The sequence below is a fragment of the Carassius carassius genome, chromosome 8, assembly GCF_963082965.1.
Source record: "Carassius carassius chromosome 8, fCarCar2.1, whole genome shotgun sequence".
Classification (NCBI taxonomy): domain Eukaryota; kingdom Metazoa; phylum Chordata; class Actinopteri; order Cypriniformes; family Cyprinidae; genus Carassius; species Carassius carassius.
In genome coordinates, this window is record NC_081762.1 from 19,619,326 (window position 1) to 19,646,655 (window position 27,330).

Consider the following 27,330-nt stretch of genomic DNA (forward strand, 5'->3'; position numbering starts at 1 on the left):
CCCTACGACTCTGTTGTACTCCGCCGAACACACACACACAGGCCCAGCAGTGTGTAATGGAAGCACTGGAAGTCAGAGAACAAGGCAGGGCCATGCATTTTATCTTCTGAGATAGATCAAAAGATGCACGCTAGCTTAAAGTAACAGCACCTCATGCTGGCTGATGATGCTTCAAGTGCATTTTCTATACATCTCTAGAGGTGACATAAAAAAGCACATCAAGGTCTACGTGGGAATGTTTGGTATCTTCACTGATGCTCTTTTAGCTTTCAGTAACCAAAGATTGCTATGTTTGATATGCTAATGAGCTGTACGATGACGAGAAACGAGACGGAGAATGTCAGCATTACACACACAAACAAGATTACAGATTGCCTCTGATCTCCAGCATTGAGATGTCTAGATCTGGAAGAAGTGTTTGTGGTACGGAATGCAATATACCTTCTCATCTGCTTCATTTATCGGAAATATTTTCTCCTCAGGGTGGGGATTTTTTTTTTCATCTTTTATCGCCAGTGGATTATGTAATATAATTTCAACCAATTTGGTTAAAAATGAATCCATCTGTGCTAATATACCATAGTGAGATGGAAATGTTTGAAGGGATAGTTCACCAAAAAATTGTTAAATTAATCATCATTTACTCACCTTCATGTCATTCCAATCATGCATGACTTCTTTTGTGGAACAAAAATAAGAAGTTTAGAAGCCGAGCTGCTCTTTTTCATTAAGTGAAAACGAAGATGGACCAGTTTTTGTCAAACTCCAAAAAGCAAAATAGAAATTTCCTGAAGCCATGTAATAGCTTTGTTACTGATATTTGCTATCCAGTGAAAGTCTAGTGTTAGATTATATATATATATATATATATATATATATATATATATATATATATATATATATATATATATACATATATATATATATATATATATAAACGACCTAGATATTGTGATATAAATAACTCCTTTTGTGTTTCATGCAGAGAGCCAAATGCATTTCAAAAGACACAAGAGTGAGTTAAAGATGACAGAAGCTTCAATTCTGGGTGAACTATTCCTTTAAAACTAAAAGATCCAAATTGAAAACAAGCTGGTTCTTCAAATCCAAAAGCTGTGGGACATGTGAAGCTTTATTAATAATCAAAAAGAATATCAACACTGCACGGGAAGAAAATCTTTAAGACTCATCTTCTTTCAGTGTCAGCTTGAATAAAAGGGGACAAAGATAGGAAATGTGTAATACTATGAAACCGCTGGCACACCATGAGTGGTTCATGGGTTGAGCCACCCAGAATCCTCTGTGATGGCATCTTTAAGAAAAGTCCTTCAGTCCATGTCCACATCCAGATCCAGCTCTGTGCTCAGGTTGAGGTAGAAGAAAGCATAGACGACTAGCAGGAAGACCAAGATCGCTACAATGACCAATATGATATCCTGCAATCAGAGAAAAAGAAGAACAGTTTACTCTGATTCAAACATTGTATAAATAACTATTAATAAGAATTTAAGGCAGAACACTAGCATCAAATTATTCATAAAATGTTATACACTTCGATAATGTACTTAATTAATCTGCCAATGTGGAAACAGAACGATTCTGAAATGTGCAGGTTAATTCTTACAAATACAGACATGAAATAAAAAATAAAAAAACAACTACAGACTGAAGCCGTAGAACAACTTCATAAAGTTCAATAAAGAACTTTTTATTTGATAGTTTTTCAGAAAAATCAATGCTTCATAAAACCCATAAACCAACTGATCTGAAGAAACTATAATCTAACTGTAAGAACCTTTTAATCTACAAATAAGGAAGCCTATATAGCCAAAATACTGCTAAGCCTTCATTTTTCAGAGTTTTCATGTTTCATTATTAAAATGCATATTTAATACTGCTTTAAAATACCTATAATGTTGCAATGCCATTCTCTAGCAGTTTGAGAATGAAACACTCTCTTATTAATGCATGATCATAGACACATGACTGATCATAATCAAACACGGATATGTAACTCACACCACAAACGCTCAGCAGAAGTATCAGTATATTTTGGGCTCTTTATCTTTCCTCTCGCTGTGACACAAATAGGGTTTGGCAGACCCAGCAAGCTCAGAGAAAGTTAATCTCCCAGAAATGTCTTTGTTCTAATTAAGACTTGTTGGGAGCTTAATGCCTGAGCTAAATTGATGATGGCTGAAGGAATGGTATTCAAGCATGAATTAGATTTAAAGCAGTCATTTATTACCTTTTGTGTTAAATTACAATCCTCATCAACCTCGGTTTCATTAAGAGCACTCAAGTATTTAACAAAGCAATTGTTCTTTCTTCTTGATAACTCGTTATCAAACTTTCTAATCAAAACTCGTGTGGTTGTGGGACTTTTTTTGCCTCGATGGAACATTCACAAGTTGATGTTTTTTTTTTTTTTAATTAATTACAATTAGAGAAAACTGCAAGTACACTGAAGAAAGCTGTGAGAACTTTTTCTGTTTAAAAGATTATACACCTGTTGTAGAATCTCCGAGTTTTAATCTTTCATCAGAATAGATCAACCAAAAATGAAAGTTGGATGAAAATGTATTCACCCTCAGGCCGTCCAAGATGTAGATAAATTTAGCATTACATCACTTGTTCAACAATGGATCCTCTGCAGTTAATGGGTGCCATCAGAATAAAAGTCCAAATAGCTGATAAAAGTAAGTAATCCAACTTCAGTCCATCAAGTAATGTCTAGTTAAAGTGAAAAGCTGCATATTTATAAGAAACAAATCCATAAAGAATGTGTTTTAACTTAAACCGTTGTTTTTGGATTAAGTACAAGTCCATGATTTATAATAATGCTTCTTCCAGCCCATCTCATCCGCTCACATAATAATCCTCCAACATATTTCTTTAAAATGGTTTTGGACCATTTTTGCTTATAAACGGTGTTTGATCTCTGCATATTTCTCTCCTGATTCAGACAAGATTACTTTTTCACTGGAGAAAGCATTATTAAGGATTATGGACTCATATAGTTTGAAGTTTAAAATCTTCTTGATGGATTTGTTTCTGAAAAACATCAGCCTTTCACTTCATAAGACTTTAATTGATGGACTAGAATTTGGTGAATTACTTCTTATTAATTATTGTGATGTTTTGAATCAGCTGTTTGGACTTTTAATCTAATGGCACCCATTCAGTGCAGAGGATCCATTTTGTGAGCAAGTGAATGCTAAATTTCCCCAAATCTGTTCTGAATGAATGAATGAATGAATGAATGAATGAATGAATGAATGAATGAATGAATGAATGAATGAATGTATGAATGAAAAAGGGGTGTGTAAACATGAGCACGACTGCACTTATATATTTGCTAGCCAATCCAATCAAATATACAACCTGTGAAACAAGAACTTAATTGACTAAAAAGCTAAAGGAATGTGATGAATGACAATAATTTTGCCTGTTGTTTGATCACTAATCCATGGCATTATGCATCCTCCTGTAGACGTCTTAAAGTATGTTCCTCAAAGACAGAAGAACATAGAATGAAAGATGGACAGGAAGACAGAGAAATAATAATCACACACATCCATCTATTCCCCCTCCTGTGTTCATTCACACATAAACACATGCACACACAAATCGAACACAGAGCAGCATGCACATCCACCCCGAGCAGACAAGAGATAAGCCACCCAGCAAACAGGAGGCTAATAATAATTCTAGCAGATAAATTGTAAGGGGCTATTAAAAGCATCCACGACGGCCATGACTATCTGTGTACAAGCTGTGGCGGCAGTCATCAGTGTGTATGTCCTCATTAGCACTCGATGCCCGCTGCATTTATCTTGTTCCAGCCAGGCTCCAAACAGCTTAAGCCTCTCTTAATTGGAAAACTTTTAAATTTCATGCACTTTAGTTTCATACATTACCAGAGGCTCACACTGATTCAAGTTCATTATTTAACCACTTTGTGTCAGAGCCTAAGTGTCATCGCATCCAAAAGGAATTGTTTTGCATTTGTCTCTGGTGAAATGTTTCTAAACTTTTTAATACAGACTGAGTAGCAACAAGGGGACAAAGTAGTTCAAATGTGTCCTGTTTACAAGAGTGGCAATGGCTAATAAGACTGTCCAAGCAGAAGAAAAAAAAAGAGAAAAAAAAGACTTTTATTTAACAAAAAAATTAATCACTATAAAAATTTAAAGAAGTTCAAGCAAGTAACATTATGAAAATATTTGCATACACATTTTAGACTGTATTTTCAAAATGGTTTTCAAAAACATTTCTCGAAGTTTTTTTTTTTATTATTATTTTTCTCAAAGCATTTTTCGGTTTACAGATACTTACATAATCTTTAATTTATGAAGACCAAAAGGTTATGACCTTGACAGTCATCTACAGGTGTCCTCTCGATATCATCGTTTTGTATTTTTCTAGTCATGTGACAAAAAAAAAAAATCCTTCATTTTAGTTAGACAAAACTGACTGATTAGGTATAAAAAGGTTTCCTAATAATAATAAATCACATAAAAAATAAAAAAAACACCAATCCACTCAAAAAATCTCAACAAATTAGAATACTTCATAAGACTAATAAAAAATATTTTTAGTGAATTGTTGGCCTTCTGGAAATTATGTTAATTTACTGTACATGTACTCAATACTTGGTAGGGGCTTCTTTTGCTTTAATTACTTTCTCAATTCAGCGTGGCATGGAGGTGATCAGTTTGTGGCACTGCTGAGGTGGTATGGAAGCCCATGTTTCTTTGAAAGTGGCCTTCAGCTTATCTGCATTGTTTGGTCTCTTGTTTCTCATTTTCCTCTTGACAATACCCCATAGATTCACTGTGGGGTTCAGGTCTGGTGAGTTTGCTGGCCAGTCAAGCACACCAACAACATGATAATTTAACCAACTTTTGGTGCTTTTGGCAGTGTGGGCAGGTGCCAAATCCTGCTGGAAAATGAAATCAGCATCTTTAAAAAGCTGGTCAGCAGAAGGAAGCATGAAGTGCTCCAAAAAATTATTGGTAAACGCGTGCATTGACTTTGGTTTTCAAAAACCATTGCACCCCAAATCATCACAGACTGTGGAAACTTAACACTGGACTTCAAGCAACGTGGGTTATGAGATTCTCCACAGTTCCTCCAGACTCTAGGACCTTGGTTTCCAAATGAAATTCAAAACAAAAAGCTCTCATCTGAAAAGAGTACTTTGGACCACAGACAACTGTAGCCAGTTCTTCTTCTCCTTAGCCCAGGTAAGATGCCTCTGACATTGTCTGTGGTTCAGGAGTGGCTTAACAAGAGGAATGTGACAACTGTAGCCAAATTCCTTGACACGTCTGTATGCCTTGACCCCAGCCTCAGTCCATTCCTTGTGAAGTTCACTCAAATGAATCGATTTCGCTTGACAATCCTCATAAAGCTGTGGTTCTCTCGGTTGGTTGTGCAACTTTTTCTTCCACACTTTTTCCTTCCACTCAACTTTCTGTTAACATGCTTGGATACAGCACTCTGTGAACAGCCTGCTTCTTTGGCAATGAATGTTTGTGTCTTACCTCCTTGTGAAGGGTGTCAATGATTGTCTTCTGGACAACTCTCAGATCAGCAGTCTTCCCCATGATTGTGTATCCTAGTGAACCAAACTGAGAGAACATTTTGAAGGCTCAGGGAACCTTTGCAGGTGTTTTGAATTGATTGAATTGATGTCACCATATTCTAATTTGATGAGATGGTAAATTGGTGGGTTTTTGTTAAATGTGAGCCAAAATCATCACAATTAAAAGAACCAAAGACTTAAACTACTTAATTCTGTGTGCTTTGAATAATTTAATACACGTTTCACAATTTGATTTGAATTGAACATTTTAATTTGTTGAGATATACAGTACAGACCAAAAGTTTGGAAACATTACTATTTTTAATGTTTTTGAAAGAAATTTCTTCTGCTCATCAAGCCTGCATTTATTTGATCAAAAATACAGAAAAAAAAATTAATATTGTGATATATTATCACAATTTAAAATAATTGTTTTTAAATTTATTATACTTTAAATTATCATTTATTTCTGTGATGCAAAGCTGAATTTTTAGGATCATTATCACATGATCCTTTAGAAATCATTCTAATATGATGATTCATTATCTATATATAATATATATATATATATATATAGCTGAATTTTCAGCATCATTACTCCAGCCTTCAGTGTCACATGTAACAATCCAGTCTATCACATGATCATTTAGAAATCATTCTAATATTCTGATTTATTATGAGTGTTGGAAACAATTCTGCTGTCTAATATATAATATATATATAACAATATATGTGTATGTGTGTATATATATATATATATATATATATATATATATATATATATATATATATATATATACACACATCTCATCTAAATTTTATTGTATATCAATTTTATTCCAATTATTAAAATTGTTAAATTATTTTAGTTAACAATTACAACCATTCTGCATTTGTGCTTTATTTTTGTTTAAGTACAGTTGGACAGGAAAAGGAGCATCATGTCTTCGACCCAAAAATCTTTTTCTGAAAAGTAAAAAGTAAACTAAAAAGCCATGAATTCAGATGTGGTCTCATATTCTTTGATAAAAAAATATATATACAGTAAGTCCAGAGGAGGCTGCATGAAAATGAAATTGTCAAATGAGGGTATGTGAGTGAAAAGAGGGGACCTTGTTGTCTTGAGGACGCTAGTAATTCAGTGGCCTACACTTCAGTCTCCCACATTCTGATGGAAAATGCTGAAATATTCCCAACAGCATTATGTGGCTCTCAGCAGCAGCTGTGGCATGCCGGGAGTGAGTTCCCATTCATCTGGCGACAGGCCACTGTCTCTCTCACACACACACACACACACACACACTCGCATCTCCTCATGTGTCCTTGTATGAATTCTCACGGTCTTCTGGTTTCACACAATTCTGTGGTATTTTCTCATATAGCCCTGTGTTCATAACTTTGGCCCTCACGGCCAGGTGTGGTACGGCATCAGCATCCAACAGAAACAGCTGAAGTGGGATTTTCCCCGTGTTATGTGGTTGTGTAATTATCTCAGCCGACCCAGGTGTGCTGTAATACCTCACCCTCTGCCGACCGCTGGCTGCCGTGCTGCAGCGTCTTTGTGAGAGAGGAAGGGTGTGTTAGAGGCATAAAAATGAAAGTTTCACTCATATGAGTGTTGACGGACTGTATAAACACAGAGGTGTGAATGGGACTCATAAACGCAGTTTGCATATAGCGAAAGATGCAGGTCTGAGACACACATATGATCTATAATACTCTTTTATGAGAGAGCTCAGGGTCTTGTCTTCTAGTGATACAGAAAGCAATGTCTACAACTACTACATTTAGTTTAGGGATGTATTGTATTAGTGCCATAAAAACTGTATATTTATTCATGCATTTCCACTAAGAAAAATTATAATTGATAACACTGTAAAATGTATGTAATAAACTTCCATTTTATATTGTACATTACACAATTTATTATTAGGATTTAAAATTACGTTTTTACTGATATTTTTCATCGATATTCTTGGATTTAATTTATTTAGAAAAAATAAAATAGAAATTTGATATGTGCAATTTATTGCTTAACAATCAAAAAGTAAAAACAGTTATTTACCAGAATTTTTAAATATCTATGAATCCCTAATGTAATTTAAGCCTTATTTATAATTCACAGAATTATCAGATAATAATGAACATGAATGACAGAATTTGTATTCTAAGAATTGTTCAATATTCTAAGAATTGATTGTTCCACATTCATTGATTTTCCAACTGAAAATGAAAAACTACAGTTAAATTCTAGATTACTCTATGTATTATTCCACTAAAATTATACTTATATATAATTTAAGGATACAGAACTTAATTAAATTCAGAGGCCTGGTGCTGGGGTCTTGAATAAATCCTTATTCAAGTCCTTGAACTGGGATTCGAACTCTGGACACCTATAGCGCAACACCGACATATACATCAGTGCACTGACCACAAGTAAATCAACGGCGACAAAACATAGAAATTTTCTAATTGAACATGAACAACTAAATTTTAATTCTAGAATGTTCTTCTGGTTTTATTTCACTAAAATGTATAAATTAATTAAACATTTATTTCAGAGGCTTGGTGTTGGCGTCTTCCGCCAGAAGGTATCAACATGTTCAAAAATGTGGTACTACTATGGCACTTTTGGGCATTTTATAACATTAGATAAAAATCACTGGGACACATTTATGCATGCAATGGAATGTACTGAAGAGTGAAACAGTTAAAGTTGGCCAGCGGGCTTTCAATATTCAGCTCCAGGGCTAGAGAGTTGGCACCGATTTTTTCAGGCCAGGCGCCCCACACAGCTGAGGCCGCCAGCACCTCTACTCCATGCCAGGTGATGCCATCCGCTCAGCCATGCACCAGGGAGCCAAGCAGTGCCCACAGCAGGTGGTTGAGCGCCCGCTGCCTCCCCAAGCTGGCAGGCAACATCCCAGCAAACCAACTGGCCTACAAGTGGAGAACAGCAGACTGAGCAGACTGCCAACACGGACCCCAGGATGGCCCGAACCTCAGCCTCAACCTGCTCTCCTGAACCTTACACAGAACTAACTAATGGGAGCAATGCTAAAGAACGATGGGAGATGAAAAAGAAGAACGTGTGTGCGTTTGGGCGGGTTGAGTGAGGGATGGTCATAGATGGAGAGCCACTTGCCAAGTATGCACAGCCAGAGAAAATGGCCTGTGGAAAAACAAGTGGTAAAAGTACGAGTCAACTCCTCAGAAAACCAAAGCCAAGGAGACCTACCGCAGAGAAGCGCTCACCAGAACAAAACTCAAGCTTGGAGCTCAGGGGTCCATTAATCACATTATGAACCAGAACAAACAAATCGGCGTCCACATTCCTCAGAAATGTGCCAAGTCAATGACCAAATCTGTATGCAATAAACTACATTTCTGACAGAATGAGGGGATGCTGCTTTCAGCAGTAAACAAATATTTTATCCACTGAGCTCATAGGCTTCACGCATACCTATGGAAAGACATTTAATTGCTCCCAAATGTCCCAAACGAACTTTGGAGCCATTAAGGACGAGAAGGTTCTTAAAACATGCACATGGAATTCATGTAAATAATTTTCTCTGTTTTAAGCTCTCAGTAATTGGATAAAAGACTAATGAGACTTAGAAGAATTGTAATGAGGGCTTGGCTTTCTAGCAATAACAATTGGAGTTGCTAAGACCAGTTAATCTTCAGCACTCACATTTGATTTCTTCATACCAAACTAAACCCAATACAAGCAAGCGCAATGTTTTAAGTTGTATTCAGCTATGTTTCTACATTGTTCAGTCCACTGTGAAAATATTGCAGCTTATGAATTATGAATTAGTTTCAGATCACTGTTGTCAGTGAGAGGTCTTCGCATGGATACTAGCGGTTTTGGCAATAGTTCCCAATGTGGAGCTCTGGATTCTGAGAGAACTGATAAAACATATTGCACCACAAATTCTCATGCCAAGAACCAACCAAAAATAACACCCTTGCCAAAATGAACAGGGACGAAGAGAGTATCTTCACAGATAATTTGAAAGCAGTTGTTTTGATTAATAAAGTTAACAAGAAATACACACATCAATACATTAATGTTCACATAAAAACTAATAATTAAAAATAAATAAAAAATACACCTAAAAAATAATTATTAAAAAAAAAATATATATAGAGGCATAGTTCACACTAAAATCAGTCATCATTTTTTCACCCTCATATAATCCCAAACCTGTATGATATTTATTCTGTGAAGCATAAGAGTCTATATTTTGAAGAATGTTACCAAATATTTATGGTGACTATGACAAAAAAAAAAAAAAAAGTTTTGTTTTTTTTTGGGTGAACTACACAAAACTACAATCTCTTTCTTCAAAGTCTTTATATACAGAACAAATTTCTCTTTCAGTGCAAGTCTATACAGTCGGGTATTATTTGAGATGTCATGTCCACAACGTAAATGTCCATGACAAATTATGCACCAAAGGTTAATACAGTAAAAGCAACATTGACAGTTATATTTGACCAAGCCAGTGCCATTAATACACAGAAATAACACAAAGACCGTGAATAAAAAGCTTTTTCCTCAAACTCTCGATTATTATTCTGGAGTGACAGCTGAGAGGAAAAGAAAAATCGAGAGAAAGCAAAGGAGATGGTGAGGGAGAAAGAGAGCTACTCCTCTGAGAGTCAAACAGCTCTTCTCTGCCTCATCAATATGGAGACTGCTTGAGTTGCTCTCAGGTTGGAGAGGTGTGATGAATAATGTGTGTGTGTGTGTGTGTGTGTGTGTGTGTGTGGTTTGGCAGATGGGGGAGTAAGGGATCATTTGGGATAGAGGGGGAGGTAATGAGAATGAAAGACAGCCATCTCACCCTGATTCCCGGAGCACTCCTCTTCGCCTCCGCCTTCAGCCGAGTGGCTCGCAGCGCCGGCTTGGTTTTCTTGTAATCCTGTTTTCCTGAGAGAGAAAATGAGGCACTCGGGTCATTCCTGCCATGTGACATTTGGAGTTACATTTGCATTTTGAGTTAGGCTGAAAGCTTTCTTCATTTAACAGCTGAATAATGTTTTAATAAAACAAATATAATGCATTTGCTATTGTATTCATCAGCGTTCTATTACGAATAATTAAACTAATGCATTTTGCTGAAGCATTCTTAGTTCGCCTTAATGTATTTGCCTGTTTTAACCCTTATTAAAATGACTTAATATGATCCTGTTAACCTTCTGTACTATCTTATATAAGATAAATTAGTATTTAATTTATGCATGACTGAATTAGTCTGAAGTTATCTTAAATATACAAAGATGGACTATCACAAACTCAATTATTCCACATTAATTATTGACTTTTTAATTGGATCAGACTGGCAAAAGTTAAGTGGCTTTTACACAAAATTGAATTAAAAATGCCCCAAAATGTTCTTGGTTTCCTTATTACCTGTAGTGTTTTTTGTCCATAATTTTTTTTTTTTTTTCAAAAATAAAATATAATGCTATTCATGCATATAATGACTTGCACCTTTTAAATGATGACCATTTTTTTAATTTCAGAAAAATAAAAATCATTTTGATATTTTTGGAAGCATAATGTCAAAAATGTCTGTCCTGTTTTAAAAGTCACATTAAAATAATGAAATTAAAACCTTATATTAAAAAGAAAGCCTTAATAGTTTATTATTTATTAGACAAAAAAAGAGAATAAAACACTATAAGAAAACTGATTCACTACTTATTAATTTTTTTCTTAATTAAGGTCATATGGTGCAGCTAAAATGGAGTAACATAATTAAATGTACTGTAAATGTGTCCTTGTTATGGTGTAATTATACCTTCAAGTACTGGGTAATATTAATTAACTACATGTACTTACTGTATAAGTTATGGTTTTGGCTTAAGGTTACTTACATGTAATTATGCATAATTTATTGTTATTATAATAGTAGGTACATGTAACTGGTGTAACAACACCTTAAAATAAAGTGTTACCAAAAACAAAACATTAGAATATATATTTAAAATATTTTTGGAAATAATTATAAATATGTGTACACACAGTAAAAAACTTTTACTTTTTGTTATTTATTAATAACCCCTTCAATACAATGACTGAGGTGAGACCATTTAGCAAGGCAATGATACCCCAACTGCTCCCCGGGCACAGCATCCTTGGCTGCCCCCTGCTTCGGGTGTGTGTGTGTGTGTGTGTGTGTGTGTGTGTGTGTGTGCGCAGTTGGATGTGTTAAATGGAGAGCAAAAATTCTGAGTATAGGACACCATACTTGGCCACACGTCACTTCACTTTCACTTTTTCACTTTATTTCTTTGCACTTGGTTACATGGCATTATTTTTAAGGTATATTTAAACTTCTAAAAAAATTGAAAAAGTTATTTTTAAAACCACATGAAACCAACATAAATATAGTAAGTGTCATTTACCCACTTGCCTATGGGAATGCATACGATTTCGCACCCTATTTTATTTTAAACAGTAGGCAGTATACAGATTGCATACTGCAGACAGTATGCAGTATGCAGTAAGCAGTGCTAGTGCTCTGTTAACACAGAGAGGAAATCTTGAGCGCACTAGTTCACCTCAGTGACAGTTATCAGGCAAGAACTGCAACAAACCTGCCGGCAAAGCCACCACCTGGAGCGGATTGTGTGCAAGGTGTGCGAGGAACGTGGTGTCTCTAATTAGAAACAAACAAATGAAGGAATAGAAGTGAGAAAGTGGGAAAGCAACAGCTTGGTGGGCAAAGGAGGGGGCCGTCCTCAGTGGCTGCAGCAGACACGGGTTAGACTCAAGGTCTCTGTGAGAGCTGTTGACACACAGGGGCCGTTTCAAGTGCAACTCCTGCCTCATTAAGACTTATTTACATGGAGTCGGGGAAAGAGAGAATGTCCTTATCCATCTTCAGCAGCAGACTGCCCGGCTGGATACTCTCAGACGCCTAAGCTCGACACTGACCCCTCCCTGGGGACTTTCACAGGTCTCTTCTGCCTTATGGTGCACCTTCTGTGTGCGACGCAGGCCTGCGAGAGGCCATTATCAGAGGTAAACATGCTGTTATTTTGTTCCAGTGCTGAATGATGGCTTGGTTCGGTACAGACTGGGCTGTTAAATAATGAACAGTGTGTTTGTTTGCAGAGACTTGTGGAATAGTTCTCAGTTTGGTCTCTGTGGGAAGAGACTGCAGGGCATTAATGCCAATCATCTGTGCAAAATACTAAACTGAACTGACCATTTGCACCTTGAAAACATTACTGACCAGTCTTAGCAACTGTTGCTGTTGGCCTAATCATCAGGCAAGCTTTCCGCAGTAATTGTTACATTTATCATTTAGCAGATGCTTTTATCCAAAGTGCCTTACAAATGAGGACAACAGAAGCAATCGAACCAACAAAAGTAATAATAATAATAATAATAATAATAACAATGTATACGGTATTTTAAATAAAAAGAATGTAATTTTAAATAAGAAAATAAGAGTAAAATGTTGCAGGGGCATTTAGAGGGGCACAATGTAACCATGATGGTACACACAGTATTTATGTACTTTTCTTTTACAAACCTTAAAATTATTCAGACTATGCTCTGTGTCAGCATTCATTTTTAAAAGAACAAGATTAAAACTGCATATTATACGTTTTATTATTGCAATCTAATGTAGACGTTTTGATTATTGCATTTGTTAAGTCAAAAGAAGCTTTATTATTGACTGAATTTTTGCTTTATTTACTTATTTTTTATTGATGCTTGTTGATATAAATCTTTATTAGACTACAATGATAAAAATGTTTTTATTAACAACAAAAACAATAATAATAATAATAATAATTATTATTATTATTATTATTATAAGCAAAGTTGTTTTGTGATCTGAATAGTGAGAAATGTATTTCATCATTTTGAATAATGTCTAACTGTTAAGGTATACATTTCAAATGTGAAGATAGTTTGACTTGTGAATAAAGTATCCTAATAGTATTTATCTTATCATCCTGACAGTAAAATAAATAGGTTATTTTAACTGTGAATACTATGTGGTTGTTGGGTATATTTATGTTTAAAGATTCACCAAATATCTGTAGAACTGATATCTTGAAAAAAAAAAAATGATCGACTACTCAGAGTACTCAAAAAAATAAATAAATAAATAAAAGGAACACTTCAGCATCAGATCTCAATGGGGAACAACCTGGAGGTGTCAGATGGACGAAACAATGTCCCAGAGGTGTTCTATTGGATTTAAGTCAAGCAAGTGTAAGGGCCATTCAATGGTATCAATTCCTTCATCCTCCAGGAACTGCCTGGCACCAGGAGGAACCCAGGACCCACTGCACCAGTGTAGGGTCTGAAAGTGGGTCTAAGGATTTAGTCCCAATACCTAATGACAGTCAGGGCACCATTGTCTAGCCTGTCTAGTCTGTGCATCCATGGTGAGCGTGATTTCACCAAGTACAACATGTTCCTAAATAAACATCCTTGTTGAACCAGGAACATCATTCCAATCAACCAATCAGAATTGAGAAATACCTTTCAGTTTTAGGCTTACAATCAGGGTTAGGTACTTTTACACTCTTGTTGATCAGCTATCATTTCCCACTGATTTTAAGAATAAATTACTGGTAAGTTTAGGTTTAGGGGTAGGGATTGGGTTAAGTCTGTATTTTTTAACAAAAGATGTTGATCCAGGAACACGTCTTACTTGGCAAAATCACGCCGACCATGCATCGATCCATGGATATGCCTACCCAGACCATCACAGACCCACCATCAAACCGGTCATGCTGTTCTCCACGGCTTCTGGGTTAAGGAGCTTCTACGGCCCTGTCCAGCTTTGAGGGTCATCTCATTGTAGCCCATCTTGTGCACCTGTTGTTAATTTCATTAACACCAAAGCTGCTGAAACTTATTAACAACCCCCTCTGGTACTTAACTGACCAGATCAATATCCCAGGAGTTTAATTGACTTGATGCTACACTGTTCTTCAAAAGTTCTTCTTTTTTGAGCAGTGTATATACTCTATAGTCAGTGACCAGTGGGTGGGGCTTGGATAGGTGGCAATTATAGCTATTTTTAAATAATAATAATAATAATAAAGCCTATTCCAACTTCGTCAGCAAGTAGAGCAAAAATATAAAAATCCAAACACTCCTACAACATATTATGACTGTATTTCTGTCTCTCTTAGTGTCTACAGGAGTTTACGCTAGCACCTGCAGAGATTTTACATGGTGTTGAAAGCAAAACTCGTTTTGTTCCAAGCCAACTGGGACAGATTAGGTGTGTGTCTTATTTTTCTTGAAACTTCCTGTTGTGGTGTAAATACCCACAACAAACAGCCTCAGCCATCTGTTCCAAATGAATAGTTAATTGTAATCATATCAGAGTTTGAAATAAATTGTTTATATAGCGGGACTTTGTGGCCCTGCCAGTACGCTGTATCACGTGCCTTTGAGTTCAATGAGGCGTTTCTCTCTGCGTGAGCACTCGCTGATGATGATAACTCAATGGCCTTTTTGGCTTTGCTGTCTCTCCACGGTTGCTCACAAATTGGCCAGCGATACAGAGGCGGGCTTCGAACGCACCTTCGCTCATTAATCACCATTCAACTGCATTACCGCAGAGCGATATCTCCCCCAATTTATTTACCAAAAGCGGAGTGGAGCCTCTCTAATATAGCATGCCATTTTTTCCTGTGTACTTGAGCGGTATGACCTCTCCGTACACACTGTGCTGTCAGATGTTGACAGGAAAGTGACAAGAATCAACCCACAGGGCCAAAGGTGCCTTTCAAAACTGCTGCAGCTGATTTCATTTCAAAAGACATGACTCCTCATCCAAAGACAGATTCCCTTCCCTTCAGCCCAGCGCTTTTCAAACATGATCTGGCTAATTCACAAATTGCACTTCATTACGGGAGAAAACAAGCTCTTTGGAGAGTCGAGAAAAGATCTCTTCAATTATCCCTGTTATAGGAATGCAAGAAAGTTTTGATAAACCTACTGTCCAACCCTGGCAAACAACGCAAGAAATATTCTATACTCTTAAAAAATTCAGTTTCACAAAAGCTTCTTTGTGGCGAAAGAAGATTCTTCAGATTATTAAAAGATAAGAAAGAATGGATAATTAAAGAACCTTTGGTTCTTCTATGGCATCGCTGTGAAGAACCTTTTAAGCACCTTTATTTTTAAGAGTGTATGCCTCTATAATCTTCTTCACATATGACCTTATTCATAAAACACAAAGAATGTGAAAAACCATTCAAATCTGCATTTAATTAATTGGCGCAAATATGTGAATTATGAGAATTTAATACAAAAATGTTGTGTTTGCGTTTCACAAAGGCCTGTTGTTTCTCAAAATGTCACACATTATATTACAAGCAACCAAATGCAAAAGTTCTGACATCTGACATGAAAAAAAAAGGTTATTGACCACTGATCTAAATATTGGGGGGATTATTTTTCTTAATAAAAAAACAACAACATCAAAGCATCAGTGTAAAAAAATTAATAGTTTTATTAAAATAACTAAAATACAAAAGAAATACAAAAATAGCTAAGAAAAAAAATAAATGTCATACTAATAATTATATAATAGATAATAAATATATATATATATATATATATATATATTACATATATATTCATGCTATTAAAAATAACATTCACTATGACTTTTGCCTCAATGAACAACTAATTTGCTTATTAATAGTTAGTAAGGTAGTTGTTAATTTTGGTTATTGGGTAGGATTAGGGACGTAGAATATGGTCATGCAGAATATATGTGCTTATAATAATAAACAGCCAATATGTTAATAATAGGCAACTAGTTAATAGTAAGAATTGGTCCCCAACTAAAGTGTGACCTCAGTACTTCCAGGCTAAACACCAGGTTAACAGATTTAGTGTGAACAGGCCTTTATGTGCCCAATTTGAATGCAGCACTGACAGACTGCACATGTACTGGGAACGCACAGAGGTCAAAAATAAAGAACTCCGTCTTTGTAAACAAATTGACTCATTTGAAAATAGAGTTTTTGTCTATACACAGAGGGAGGAAGTGCAACCTTTCCACACTGTGACATGCCCGTGATGCACAAGAGAGAGTTCTGCCTGAGAACTGAGAAGATCTGTAACATACAAGCTCCATTCAGCCCTCATATCAGAGATATTAAGACCATATACAGATCAGCTGAATGCACATTCACACAAAAATGCTCACAAACAGAGATAGTTAATAGGCAGGGATGTGTCTGGTCATGCAAATAATTGCTGGACAAAGGCAGAAAGGATGCTGTGAATGATCTTGACTCAAGGGGGATGACCACACAGACCCGAGTAACCCTTTTGGTGGCTGACAGCTCTCCGGAGTCCATTATGCAACTTAATAACAGTATTTAAAGTCAATGTGTCTACTGCAGCTCTACAAAGTACTTGACATCACAAAAGCTTTCTCTCCTAAAAAAAAAAAAAAAAACGAGAGAGAAAAAAGCAAGACCTGTCAGGATAAAAATTACCTTCCCATTACAATCTCAAATTATGATGTGTATTCTTCCTTTGTGTTGCTTTACGCTATTTTGGGAGCTTTTTTTGTTAAACAGCGATTCTCTGAAATAGGCTGATATAGACTTCTTTTCAAATCAAACTGAGGGAAAGAGAGGGAGGACTGGGTGGGGGTATGGGGGGGCTCAATTGTCCACAACCTGCTGTTACAACTTTGAATTGATGAAACGCAAAAGAAAGAAAACAAAATGGGATATGTCTGAGATTCGAGGGCTCCAGCAGGAGTTCAGCTTGTTATGTTGCCAGCACAGTCATGCAGCACAGGCACAATAAGGCAAGGTGATGGAGCAACGCAAGCTTAATAGTCCTACTAAAGGGTGCGATATGAACTCACATAAAATCATGTGCATAAGACAGGTTCTTTCTGCAGGGAGATTATATCGGCATGGTGTGTTGCAAATTACATCAGGGATGTGCCAATGGAAAAAAGACATTGCTTTAGTGCCATTATAGAACTTTGTCTCCATATCTCATCCCTCCAATGAAAATGAAGAACTTCTTTTACAATGGAGGATACAACTGGACTAACAGCACATTTTGTTCAGATAATTTTTTAAGGGGTGAAATCCAGTCATTTCAAAAGGAATCCATAAAATAAAAATCCACACTATACATATTTCACCAAAATGTTGCTAATGTGATTACACTTTAACAGTAAATAGATCCAAAAACAATAACACTTCTCTATTGACCCTTTTTCTGTTAGTAAACACTGTGACGTTTTTTCTGTGGGCGGAGCTTAGGTGGAGGCAGGTTCCTGCTCTGTAATTACTATGTTCAATGTCTATAGCTTGATTTTGATATAATCTCTTCTAATGGAATAAATAAATAAACACATATACATATATATATATATATATATATACACACAGTACAGACCAAAAGTTTGGACACACCTTCTCATTCAAAGATTTTTCTTTATTTTCATGACTATGAAAATTGCAGATTCACACTGAAGGCATCAAAACTATGAATTAACACATGTGGAATTATATATGGAATTATATACATAACAAAAAAGTGTGAAACAACTGAAAATATGTCATATTCTGGGTTCTTCAAAGTAGCCACCTTTTGCTTTGATTACTGCTTTGCACACTCTTGGCATTCTCTTGATGAGCTTCAAGAGGTAGTCACCTGAAATGGTCTTCCAACAGTCTTGAAGGAGTTTCCTGAGAGATGCTTAGCACTTGTTGGCCCTTTTGCCTTCTGTCTGCGGTCCAGCTCACCCCTAAACCATCTCGATTGGGTTCAGGTCCGGTGACTGTGGAGGCCAGGTCATCTGGCGCAGCACCCCATCACTCTCCTTCTTAGTCAAATAGCCCTTGATGCCTTCAGTGTGACTGAATAGTCATGAAAATAAAGAAAACTCTTTGAATGAGAAGGTGTGTCCAAACTTTTGGTCTGTACTGTGTATATATTAGGGATGGGATGGGATGGTATGAAAATTGAATATCACGATTATAGTGACTAAAATTATCACGATTATCAATATTATCACGGTTTTGTTGAAACGAGATGAAAGTGCTCAAAAATAGTTGATGCTCACACTGAAAACATTTCAGCAAGTTTTATATTTAATAATCAACAAACAACTAATAAAACAAGCAACTCTATGCACTTAATTTAAAGAAAGATTAAATTCTGTGGCATTTCCTTCCTTACAATGAAAAGTGTAGAAGCATAGAAAAGCATAGAAAAGCATAGAAAAGTCACTGACTTTCGCCATTCCTTCTCGAAAAAAAAAAAAAAAACATTGTGCGCTGCGCTTGCGTCAGACTGTTGCTGGCTGGACATGATTTAATAGCGAGTTATTAAAACCGCGATAATCAAACACGGTTTTAATGATAATTCATTTTTAAACGATATTACTAACCTTCAGCACATTTTATCACGGTTATCGATAAAACCGGTTATCGTCCCATCCCTAGTATATATATATATATAGATAGATAGATAGATAGATAGATAGATAGATAGATAGATAGATAGATAGATAGATAGATAGATAGAGAGAGAAACTTTACTGTCAAATTTTAAATAATTTAATATGTCCTTGATAAATTAAAGTACTAATTTATTTTATTTATTTATTCTACTGACTCCATACTTTTTCACAGTACTACATTTAACATTACTTTAAATCTGAATAAACTACCATTTCTTTCAACACTATCAATGTTCCTCTCTCAGTGAATTTGTTACATGCACAACCAACCAAACTCACACCTTAAACGTTGGTCTTTTAACAAAACGAACTGGATTTGCTATTGGAGAAATGTCATTTATACAGCTTTGCTAGATGTTTACAGTGCTGTTTCTCCTCATACAGCCCCTAGCATCTATACTGACATTGTCTAAGTTATAAAACAAGCCCCATGTTCCTTCCGCTATCACAGCTGGCATGCTAACCAGTACTTCTATGATTGATAGGCCGTACAGTGCCTTGGTTAAGAAAGAGGAGGCAAAACTAATGAGTGTTTCCTCTAAAGCTGTGTGCTAAATTATACAATAGAAAGCACAAGTCAGAGAAAAATGGAGACTATAGAAGCTAAACATGAAGACTGTTCAATACATGCGGTTGTTTATTACGGGTTTTTCTTAGTCATACTGGTCTGTTCCCAGCACAGCATTCTGATCATCAAGTCTGTTCATGCGTAAAATTTATAAGCAACATAATCACAGTGGCTGAAATGAGGGAGAAAAGGCAACATTTCAGACTCTCTTTAAGAAAACACCAGATGAATATTTGATGAAGGTTACTAACATCCATAATAAAAAATAAAGCCTACTGGAAAGCACAGAGGTTCTCACCGATCTGTTTACGGTACTGATCGACCGGCTGCTTGTCAGAACTTGCATCCTTTTTCCCCATCCTTGAGTCACCTGAGAGAGAAACAGAATGTAAAATACACCAAGTATGAGGAACGAGTGAGAAAATAAACAGTGAACAGTGAGAGCTCTGTGTCTGTTTGCTTAAAATAATCAACTGAAAAATGCTATTGCAGTCCTCAAGTACACATATGCTATGGGTAAGGCTCAAAATACTAAATGCACATGAATAGGAATACTACCAAAGCTTACTTAATGGATAAACACTGATCATCTACAAACTATCCAGAACAGTGGTTTTCAAACGGTTTTGCTTCAAGACCCAGATTTTACATTGAATGGCAATGTGACTCAATGCAAAACTATAAAATATTCACAAATCCTATAACACAACAGACTGACTTTGAGAACTACTGATAATTTTGTAACTTTTTTTCTTGTGGATTTAGGGATGAGAAAATGCCACTAAACCTCTGACATTTAGAAGTTCATACCCTCTAGTTCACTTTTTTATTTCAGGTTGTGACCCACCAGTTGTGAACCACAGCCGTGAACTACACTTTCAGGGCATCACATCCTAAATTGCTGCAAAAGTCATGGGTGATTATGTAAGACAGAAAGCATCTTAAAGCTAGAAAGAGGAATTTGATGCAAGGCACATTCCCAGAAGTGGCAAGGGACAAGCATTTCAATCATGCGAAGGTCGATCTGAGGCATAGTATATTTGAAAGTCTTCCCATGCCCGCAAAACACCCTTACACTAGTGAATTTGTGTTAAATTGCACTATGCTGAATACCTCGGGTCAAAATTATGTATGTGAATATATTCAAATGTGGGTAGAAAATGATTTTCAGAATACCTAATTGTGTTACTTAAAGTTAATGATTCATACAAATGATTCAAACTTTGGATCAATGACATAGAAGACGGTCTATGATAAAGAAAAGCAAAATATTTTTAAAAATCTAGTTCGGAAGATTTGCAGAGGTCATAGAAAGGTTCTAATTGGTTCTTTGTATTAATTTTGGTTTCACATGGTTTTTTGAAAAACATTTCTACCATATTCAAGAAAAGGTTTACTTTAATGACTCAGTAATGATTTTAAAAAAAGTAATGTGGTTTAGGCATTAAGCATAAAGTAATAAAATATTTGAGTATACACATCTTGTGAATTATTTTCAAGTATAGTTTTAAATATTTTTTTCCAAGATAAACACATTTTTTTTTTTTTTTACAAAATTATTAATGTATAACTATCATTCTGTTTTAGGGGGTTGCACCACTGATTTTTTTTAGGATATTAATTAACTCGGAAGCAGAGTCATGAGGGAATGCAAGGGTCATTTATATGATTTCCTGTTTTAAGTTTAGTCTTCTGGATAGACCACATGACCCTGATTTAGTAGTCAAAAGTTCTGCAAATATTATTAAACATTGAGGCAGTTTTGTATATGCACAGTGGCATGCAGAATATATATATAAATTGCAAGCCACTGTATATAAAAAAATTATAATTTAGGAATTAAAAAAAAATAAAAGAATACAAAAAATGATCAAATTGCCACATGTAGTATTTTGAATGCATCTGTTCATTCAATTGTGCATTAAAGTGGGGTTTAACACTGCAAAGATTGTTCATTTACATTAAAGAAGCATACACTCCATCTCGTTTTACACTGCTCTGACTTTTCCAATAGAGATCTCAGATTGATTTCCATAGCAACCGAAGTGAAAGACCTTATCTCGTGATGTATGTTATAATGATTTATTTGGAAGGCAAGGAATTTTGAAATTGGTAATAGGTTAAGTGCATTAAAGCATTAGCCGTACTTACAGCCTCATAAGCTGTTTTATTGTGAGGTGGTCAGGGAGCCCTTGATCAAGATTCTGAGCTCCTCACAATACTATTTGCAATCAATACTGCTCCTTCTGTTAAAGACTTGGAAAAAAGGGTACATGAGCCAAAGGGCAAGTCTATGTTTCTGTTGATGTTTAAACCTCTCTGACCTATTCTCTCCCAGAGAAATCGAGCTGTAGACCTTCGACCGGATCCATTTTGGCTCATAAGCCAGAGATCTCCCGAGGAAAGGTGTACAGCCTCTGTGCTGGGAGCCTAGACTGATTAGCATGGAAAACAGAGAAGAGCTGGAGGAAGTGCAGAGGTGCATGAAAACAGAGAATTACAAGGCTGTTTTCATCCTCTCTTGAAGCACGACTTTGTGAGCTGAAACCTCCCCTTTGGCTGCCTATGCAAAATGAGTTCAAGGGTCATCTCAGCATCCTACTTTTGATGTCTTTAATCTTTACTTGAAGTTGATGTAATTACAAGAGCTCCACACGCAACAACAAAGTGGGAGAAAGAGGACTGGATTACTTTTCCAAAGATGCCAGAGGAAGAGGGCCATTACTGTGTTTACACAACATGGTTTGAGTCAAGCCCAGGGGCATGACCTGCAATGACCAAACACTTCCTTTGTAATGAGTGTGACCGCTAAAGGAAGTTGACCAGGGCTGTTAGTGGCAAACATGGCCATAATATTCGAAAAACTTGTGTCTTATTTCTGCCCATATACCCTTAGGCTTTGTAAACGGTGATGATTCAACCAGCGCTCAAGAGATCGTAAGGTCACGGAGAGGGAACCAATCTGAACAACTCCAACTTCAACGCAAAATTCCCCACTGCACCAGACATGAAATGCTTAACCTGGTCATTCAACAGAGACAAAACACTAAAATAATGACATGAAGAAAAAAAAAAAAAAAGACATAGACCTTGCATAATCGAATGCATATAAAAATCTTCAAAGATAGCATTTCCCAAATTGCAGACAATATACATGGGTGAGCTGTGGTCGATCCACAAATAGAGGAAGATTGCCAAGGGCTGTGTGTACCAGCACTTTGAAGACTCAAATTGAGACCAGAATCCTTTTTCAGAAGCTAAACTACAAAGGTTTCGGTTTGAAAGGGATTTAAGATTACAATAAGCACCGCATTAAAAAATGAATTAAAGAAAGAAAGCATTACGCTTTTTTGTAATCAAGTGTTCAATACGAAAGGTTACCTTGATTGCAGCTAGAAGCTAAATTATGACCTGAACTGTATTTATTTTATGTAAAATAAAATTATGAATAGAATCTGGAATTATATGGGCATGTGCATTAGTTTCACTGATGCAATCTCATTACGTGGCATGCAAAAGACATCTTGGCACACATGCAATGAAATCAATCAGTATAAGCACAAAACATTTACTTATCAAATGAATAGCAACGTCAATTACAAAAAAAAAAAAAACGAATAAAAATATTAATTTTAAGACAGAGCAATAAACATATAGTTGACTACCGATTCATCTGCATGCCACGTAACTGAATTGCACTGTTTACAGTTTCCATCCTGTCAACGTATCATCCACTTCCTGCAGCCTGACCTGAAGTTAAGACAGTCTGCGGAATTATCCAATCACAGCGCAGAAACCGAAAGGCTTGCCCAATCACAGACTGTGCGGGGGGCGGGCGCTAAATCAAACACAAAGGTTTGGATTCTTTGGAAAACAGCAAAACGCTACAAAACGCAAAATAAATATTCTTATCATTTTCGTTGACCAGTAACAGATATCTAAATGTAAGGCAAAATTCACAGCTGTGTAAAACGAGAGCCTAATTTCTGAGGACACAGACTTACCACTTAAAAGAGGGGAAGAATATCGCCGTAGTTCCTGGTTCAGCTTTGTGTATTTCAAATGGATGCGTGTTTCAGCCAATCACGAGATACGCGTTTTAAAGAAACCCATTACGTCATTAGGTGGGCGTGTCCACAAACCAAACCTTCAAAACCAAGATGTCAAATGCATTGAAGAAGACCGAACACATACGCACATGAAATAAAAACATCTTACATATAACATCTACCCATATAATATATCTGTACACAATGTATTTAAAATCTAAAGATAAGTATATTATCGTTTTATTAAAAAATGCTTTATAATTATTATAGGCTTGGAAGTGTGATAAAAATGCGTAATAAATCAACTACAAACCCATATTTCATGCACCATATTGTCTCCATGTTTGTAAATATAATATAGCCTTCAGTTCTTTCTGTTTTATGAGGTTGTTGAGTTGTTTGATTGTATGGGGTTCACACAAATTACTTTTCCTTATTTAAATTACCACAGTTGAATTATTAGAAGGCATAAAGCTTTATTATTATTATTATTATTAATTTATTCCAGTCATGTTTAGTTTATCAGTCAAAAATCATCATCAGAACATGGTCATTTCAGTTGGCCTGTGTGATATCTGCCTTTTAATAGTATATTTCAGACAAATATAAGAACAAATGAAGAGTTCACACAGTTTTTAACAATTTTACGAATTTAGCAAGTTTTTTCACTGTGCATTCCAGTTAATCTAAATCAAACTGCAGTTTGGTTAAACATGATAACCTAATAAAAAACATTATATATATATATATATATATATATATATATATATATATATTAAAAAAAACTTTGTTATCTGTTTTTGCAAATAAACTCTTCAAATATTCGATTTAATCCCTCAAGCTGAGTGCATAAAAACTTGAAAATAATTAATGTTGTTTCTAAAAGAGTTTAGCACATCACACTGAGGGACAGAGGTAAAATGTCCGAAGCAATTTAAGGTAAAAGACTAATAATGTCACAGCTCTATTTTTACGTCACCAAGTTTACCTTCACAAAATTCACATTTTCTGTTCAAAGCTTTTATAAGGGCTGATACAATATTTAAAAATATGTCATCAATTGTTGCCTGCATGCAAAACATGAATGAATTGCATAAGGCATCTCAGGGAGAAGGCTAATTTACCTTAACAATCCCACATGTTTGTACCGCGCGATCTTTACACAATGCTTTGAATCGCACAATGTGAAATTTCACAATGAAAGAAAAAATGAGAGCGAGACAGCAAGATACCAACTTGTTTTCTCTACTCCTCTCTCCCCTTTTTTTGTTTTATTTAAGGCTAATTTCCATTTCTTTTGTTTGTGTTGAATTTGGTCTGCATAATTATATCCAGTCTTATTGCTGCCTGGGGCAGTGTGGATTATGGAGAGGCTTGCCACTGCTTGTAACTTATTGAAGTTTAAAATGATTTTCTGCTCTCCTATGGGCAGCTGATTTGAGAACAGCACAGCGGTAACTAATAGATCTAATCTGCTTATAATGAGCCTGTATAACACATTATTTACTCAGCAGAGAACACGGATACAGAGCAATTTAGCACCACTTTGATAAACCGAAACAAGTGGATGTGGATGAAACTGTAATGACCTGTGCTGTCCTTTGAAGCAGGGCCATACAGCTGGGGTTTGTGGGACCCCGGTGCAGGTTGTACTAGTAGGCCCTGTTGAAATTGTTTCATTTGTATGTTCGTTCTATTTATTTCAACCTGTCCACTGTATTTTTGAGGAAAAGAATGCAGCCTAGGTGAGCATAAAAGACTTCGTTTAAAAATATTTTTAAAATATTACAGAACCCAAACTTTTGAATGATTTATGATAATATATTTGCAATATCAAATATGCATAATTAGTAAAGACAAAGTACTATGAACATATCAAAATAATAATTGAAGGCATTGATAATTAAAGAAACAACAGTTAATCAAATTCGTCATTCAAATGATCTGTTTAACATTACAAATTATAATGAGCACCATTACTTTAACTTCCATTACTACGGCCACAATACTGTATAGTGAGCACTAAAAATCTCCTTTTTTCTTTGTTAGGTTTGGTCTTTATACCGTCTCTGACAGATCACGGTGCAGAAGTGCAGTGAACAGTCAGCCAGGTAAGGGTGAATACATTCCACAGCATCTGGCCATGGTTGCTAACCATTTATGGGTGTTAATTTGTTTTACCACTGTTTATAAAGTTCAATGATAATTACCACAGAGGTCAAGTCACAACAGAAATGAGCAAGTCAAGGGGCTTCTCCGGTCTCACAATGTGTCTGGAGTCTTCCACCCCTACAGAGTTGAGGCTCTCAGGGTGATTAGGGTAATGTTTCAACATTACTAATGCAGATGTTGGCTTTGCCCATACGCATCTGGGCCCTGGTGCGTGTGCCGTGTTCTTCACATCGAGCACGGCACATGTAAAGCTATGTGCGCGGCTAATTCAGTGCCTGAAAATGCCTTTGCTTTGGAGCCAGACTTGCCAGTATAAACAGTAAGACTGATGTGTTGAGCGTGTTGATGAGGAAGGCCGGCAGCTGCACCTGTATAAATAGTACACTCTCTCCCTGAGGAACTGAACTCCACAGCTACAAGACAACCGCCCATCACTGCCAGAGGAGGCTGTGAAAACGTCTCAACTCTGACCGTACATGCAGATACCGAAATAACTACCACCTAATCTAGGTTAGAGTGTCAAACGGTCCCAATGTCAACTGTCTTTTGAAGCCTGTCAGCAAATGTGCAATTATAGGAATATGGGGCACCCGGTGTGAGGCCAGTTTCACAGTGACTAGTGAGATTCTAGTGATTCATTGTTTGCAGAGGAATATTTGACACAGAAACACATGTTTCTTTCCCTTGGTTAATTCAATAACTTAGGTCACAGAATGTTCTATGAAATTCTCCTTAAAAATAGTTCTCAGTCTTAGATTTCATCCACTAAGGGTCTTGAACTTTCTCAAAGGCTGGAGTTGATCAAGGTCAGGTCGTTGACTAATCCTCAGAACTCCAGATGTGGAAGATCTCCTGGGCTTTTACAAAACACAAATTTGTATGTAAGCTTTACTTCAAAAGAGCTCTTCTTCACACACACACACACCCACACACACACACACACACACACACACACACACACACACATATATATAAAGGAATGGGAAGAAATGGTACACATGATGGTAAACAGAGACAGTAAAATGTTCTTACCTTTTTTCTCTTTTGCAGACATGCATAAAAAGACAAAATCAGATACATCAAAAAAAGTAAAACAAAATAGTTGCCATTAAGCATCTTAATTAAGGATTAGAAAGCATGTAACATAAAAGGGACAACACAACAAACAGTAACAGCAGCAATTAAATTGACTTCCAGCTCATCAGTAGCATGCATCTAGCCAGCTGCACTAAAATATTTTTTTAAATATTGGTAAAACTTTAATTTAAGCTTTGTGTGTGTGTGTTTGTGTGTGTGTGTGTGTGTGTGTGTGTGTGTGTGTGTGTGTGTGTGTGTGTGTGTGTGTGCGTGCGTGTAAAATGCGTTAATACAGCATAAAGTATAATAATACACTGTAAAGCATATATTTTCATAAATTATTATAACCAAAGTAAAAAAAAAATG

The 27,330-nt window shown here is 36.0% G+C and overlaps 1 protein-coding gene across 4 annotated transcripts; it reads right to left on the minus strand.

Annotated features, from left to right (window-relative positions):
• Positions 1-1,182: 1,182 nt before the first annotated feature.
• On the minus strand, positions 1,183-23,757 carry triqk (triple QxxK/R motif containing). 4 transcript variants are annotated; one of them, XM_059556537.1, is made up of 5 exons: positions 23,671-23,734; positions 23,417-23,504; positions 19,965-20,036; positions 10,447-10,532; positions 1,183-1,436 (listed from the first exon to the last, which is right to left on the minus strand). In XM_059556537.1, exons 3-5 carry the CDS (start codon positions 20,023-20,025, stop codon positions 1,329-1,331), a joined length of 255 nt encoding a protein of 84 aa, XP_059412520.1. In that variant the 5' UTR covers positions 20,026-20,036; positions 23,417-23,504; positions 23,671-23,734; the 3' UTR covers positions 1,183-1,328. The 4 variants fall into 4 exon arrangements, with proteins under 4 accessions (XP_059412520.1, XP_059412519.1, XP_059412521.1 ...); XM_059556536.1 differs by lacking the exon at positions 23,417-23,504 and having other exon boundaries at positions 23,671-23,757; XM_059556538.1 differs by lacking the exons at positions 23,417-23,504; positions 23,671-23,734 and adding an exon at positions 23,332-23,398.
• Positions 23,758-27,330: the final 3,573 nt, after the last annotated feature.

Coding starts and splice junctions, on each gene's coding strand:
- triqk (XM_059556535.1), bottom strand. CDS start 20,012: ATGCAAGTTCTGACAAGCAGCCGGTCGATCAGTACCGTAAACAGATCG. Junction 10,533..19,942: donor GAGAACCTCTGTGCTTTCCA/GTAGGCTTTATT, acceptor TTTCTCTCTCAG/GAAAACAGGATTACAAGAAA. Junction 1,437..10,446: donor GGAGTGCTCCGGGAATCAGG/GTGAGATGGCTG, acceptor CTCTGATTGCAG/GATATCATATTGGTCATTGT.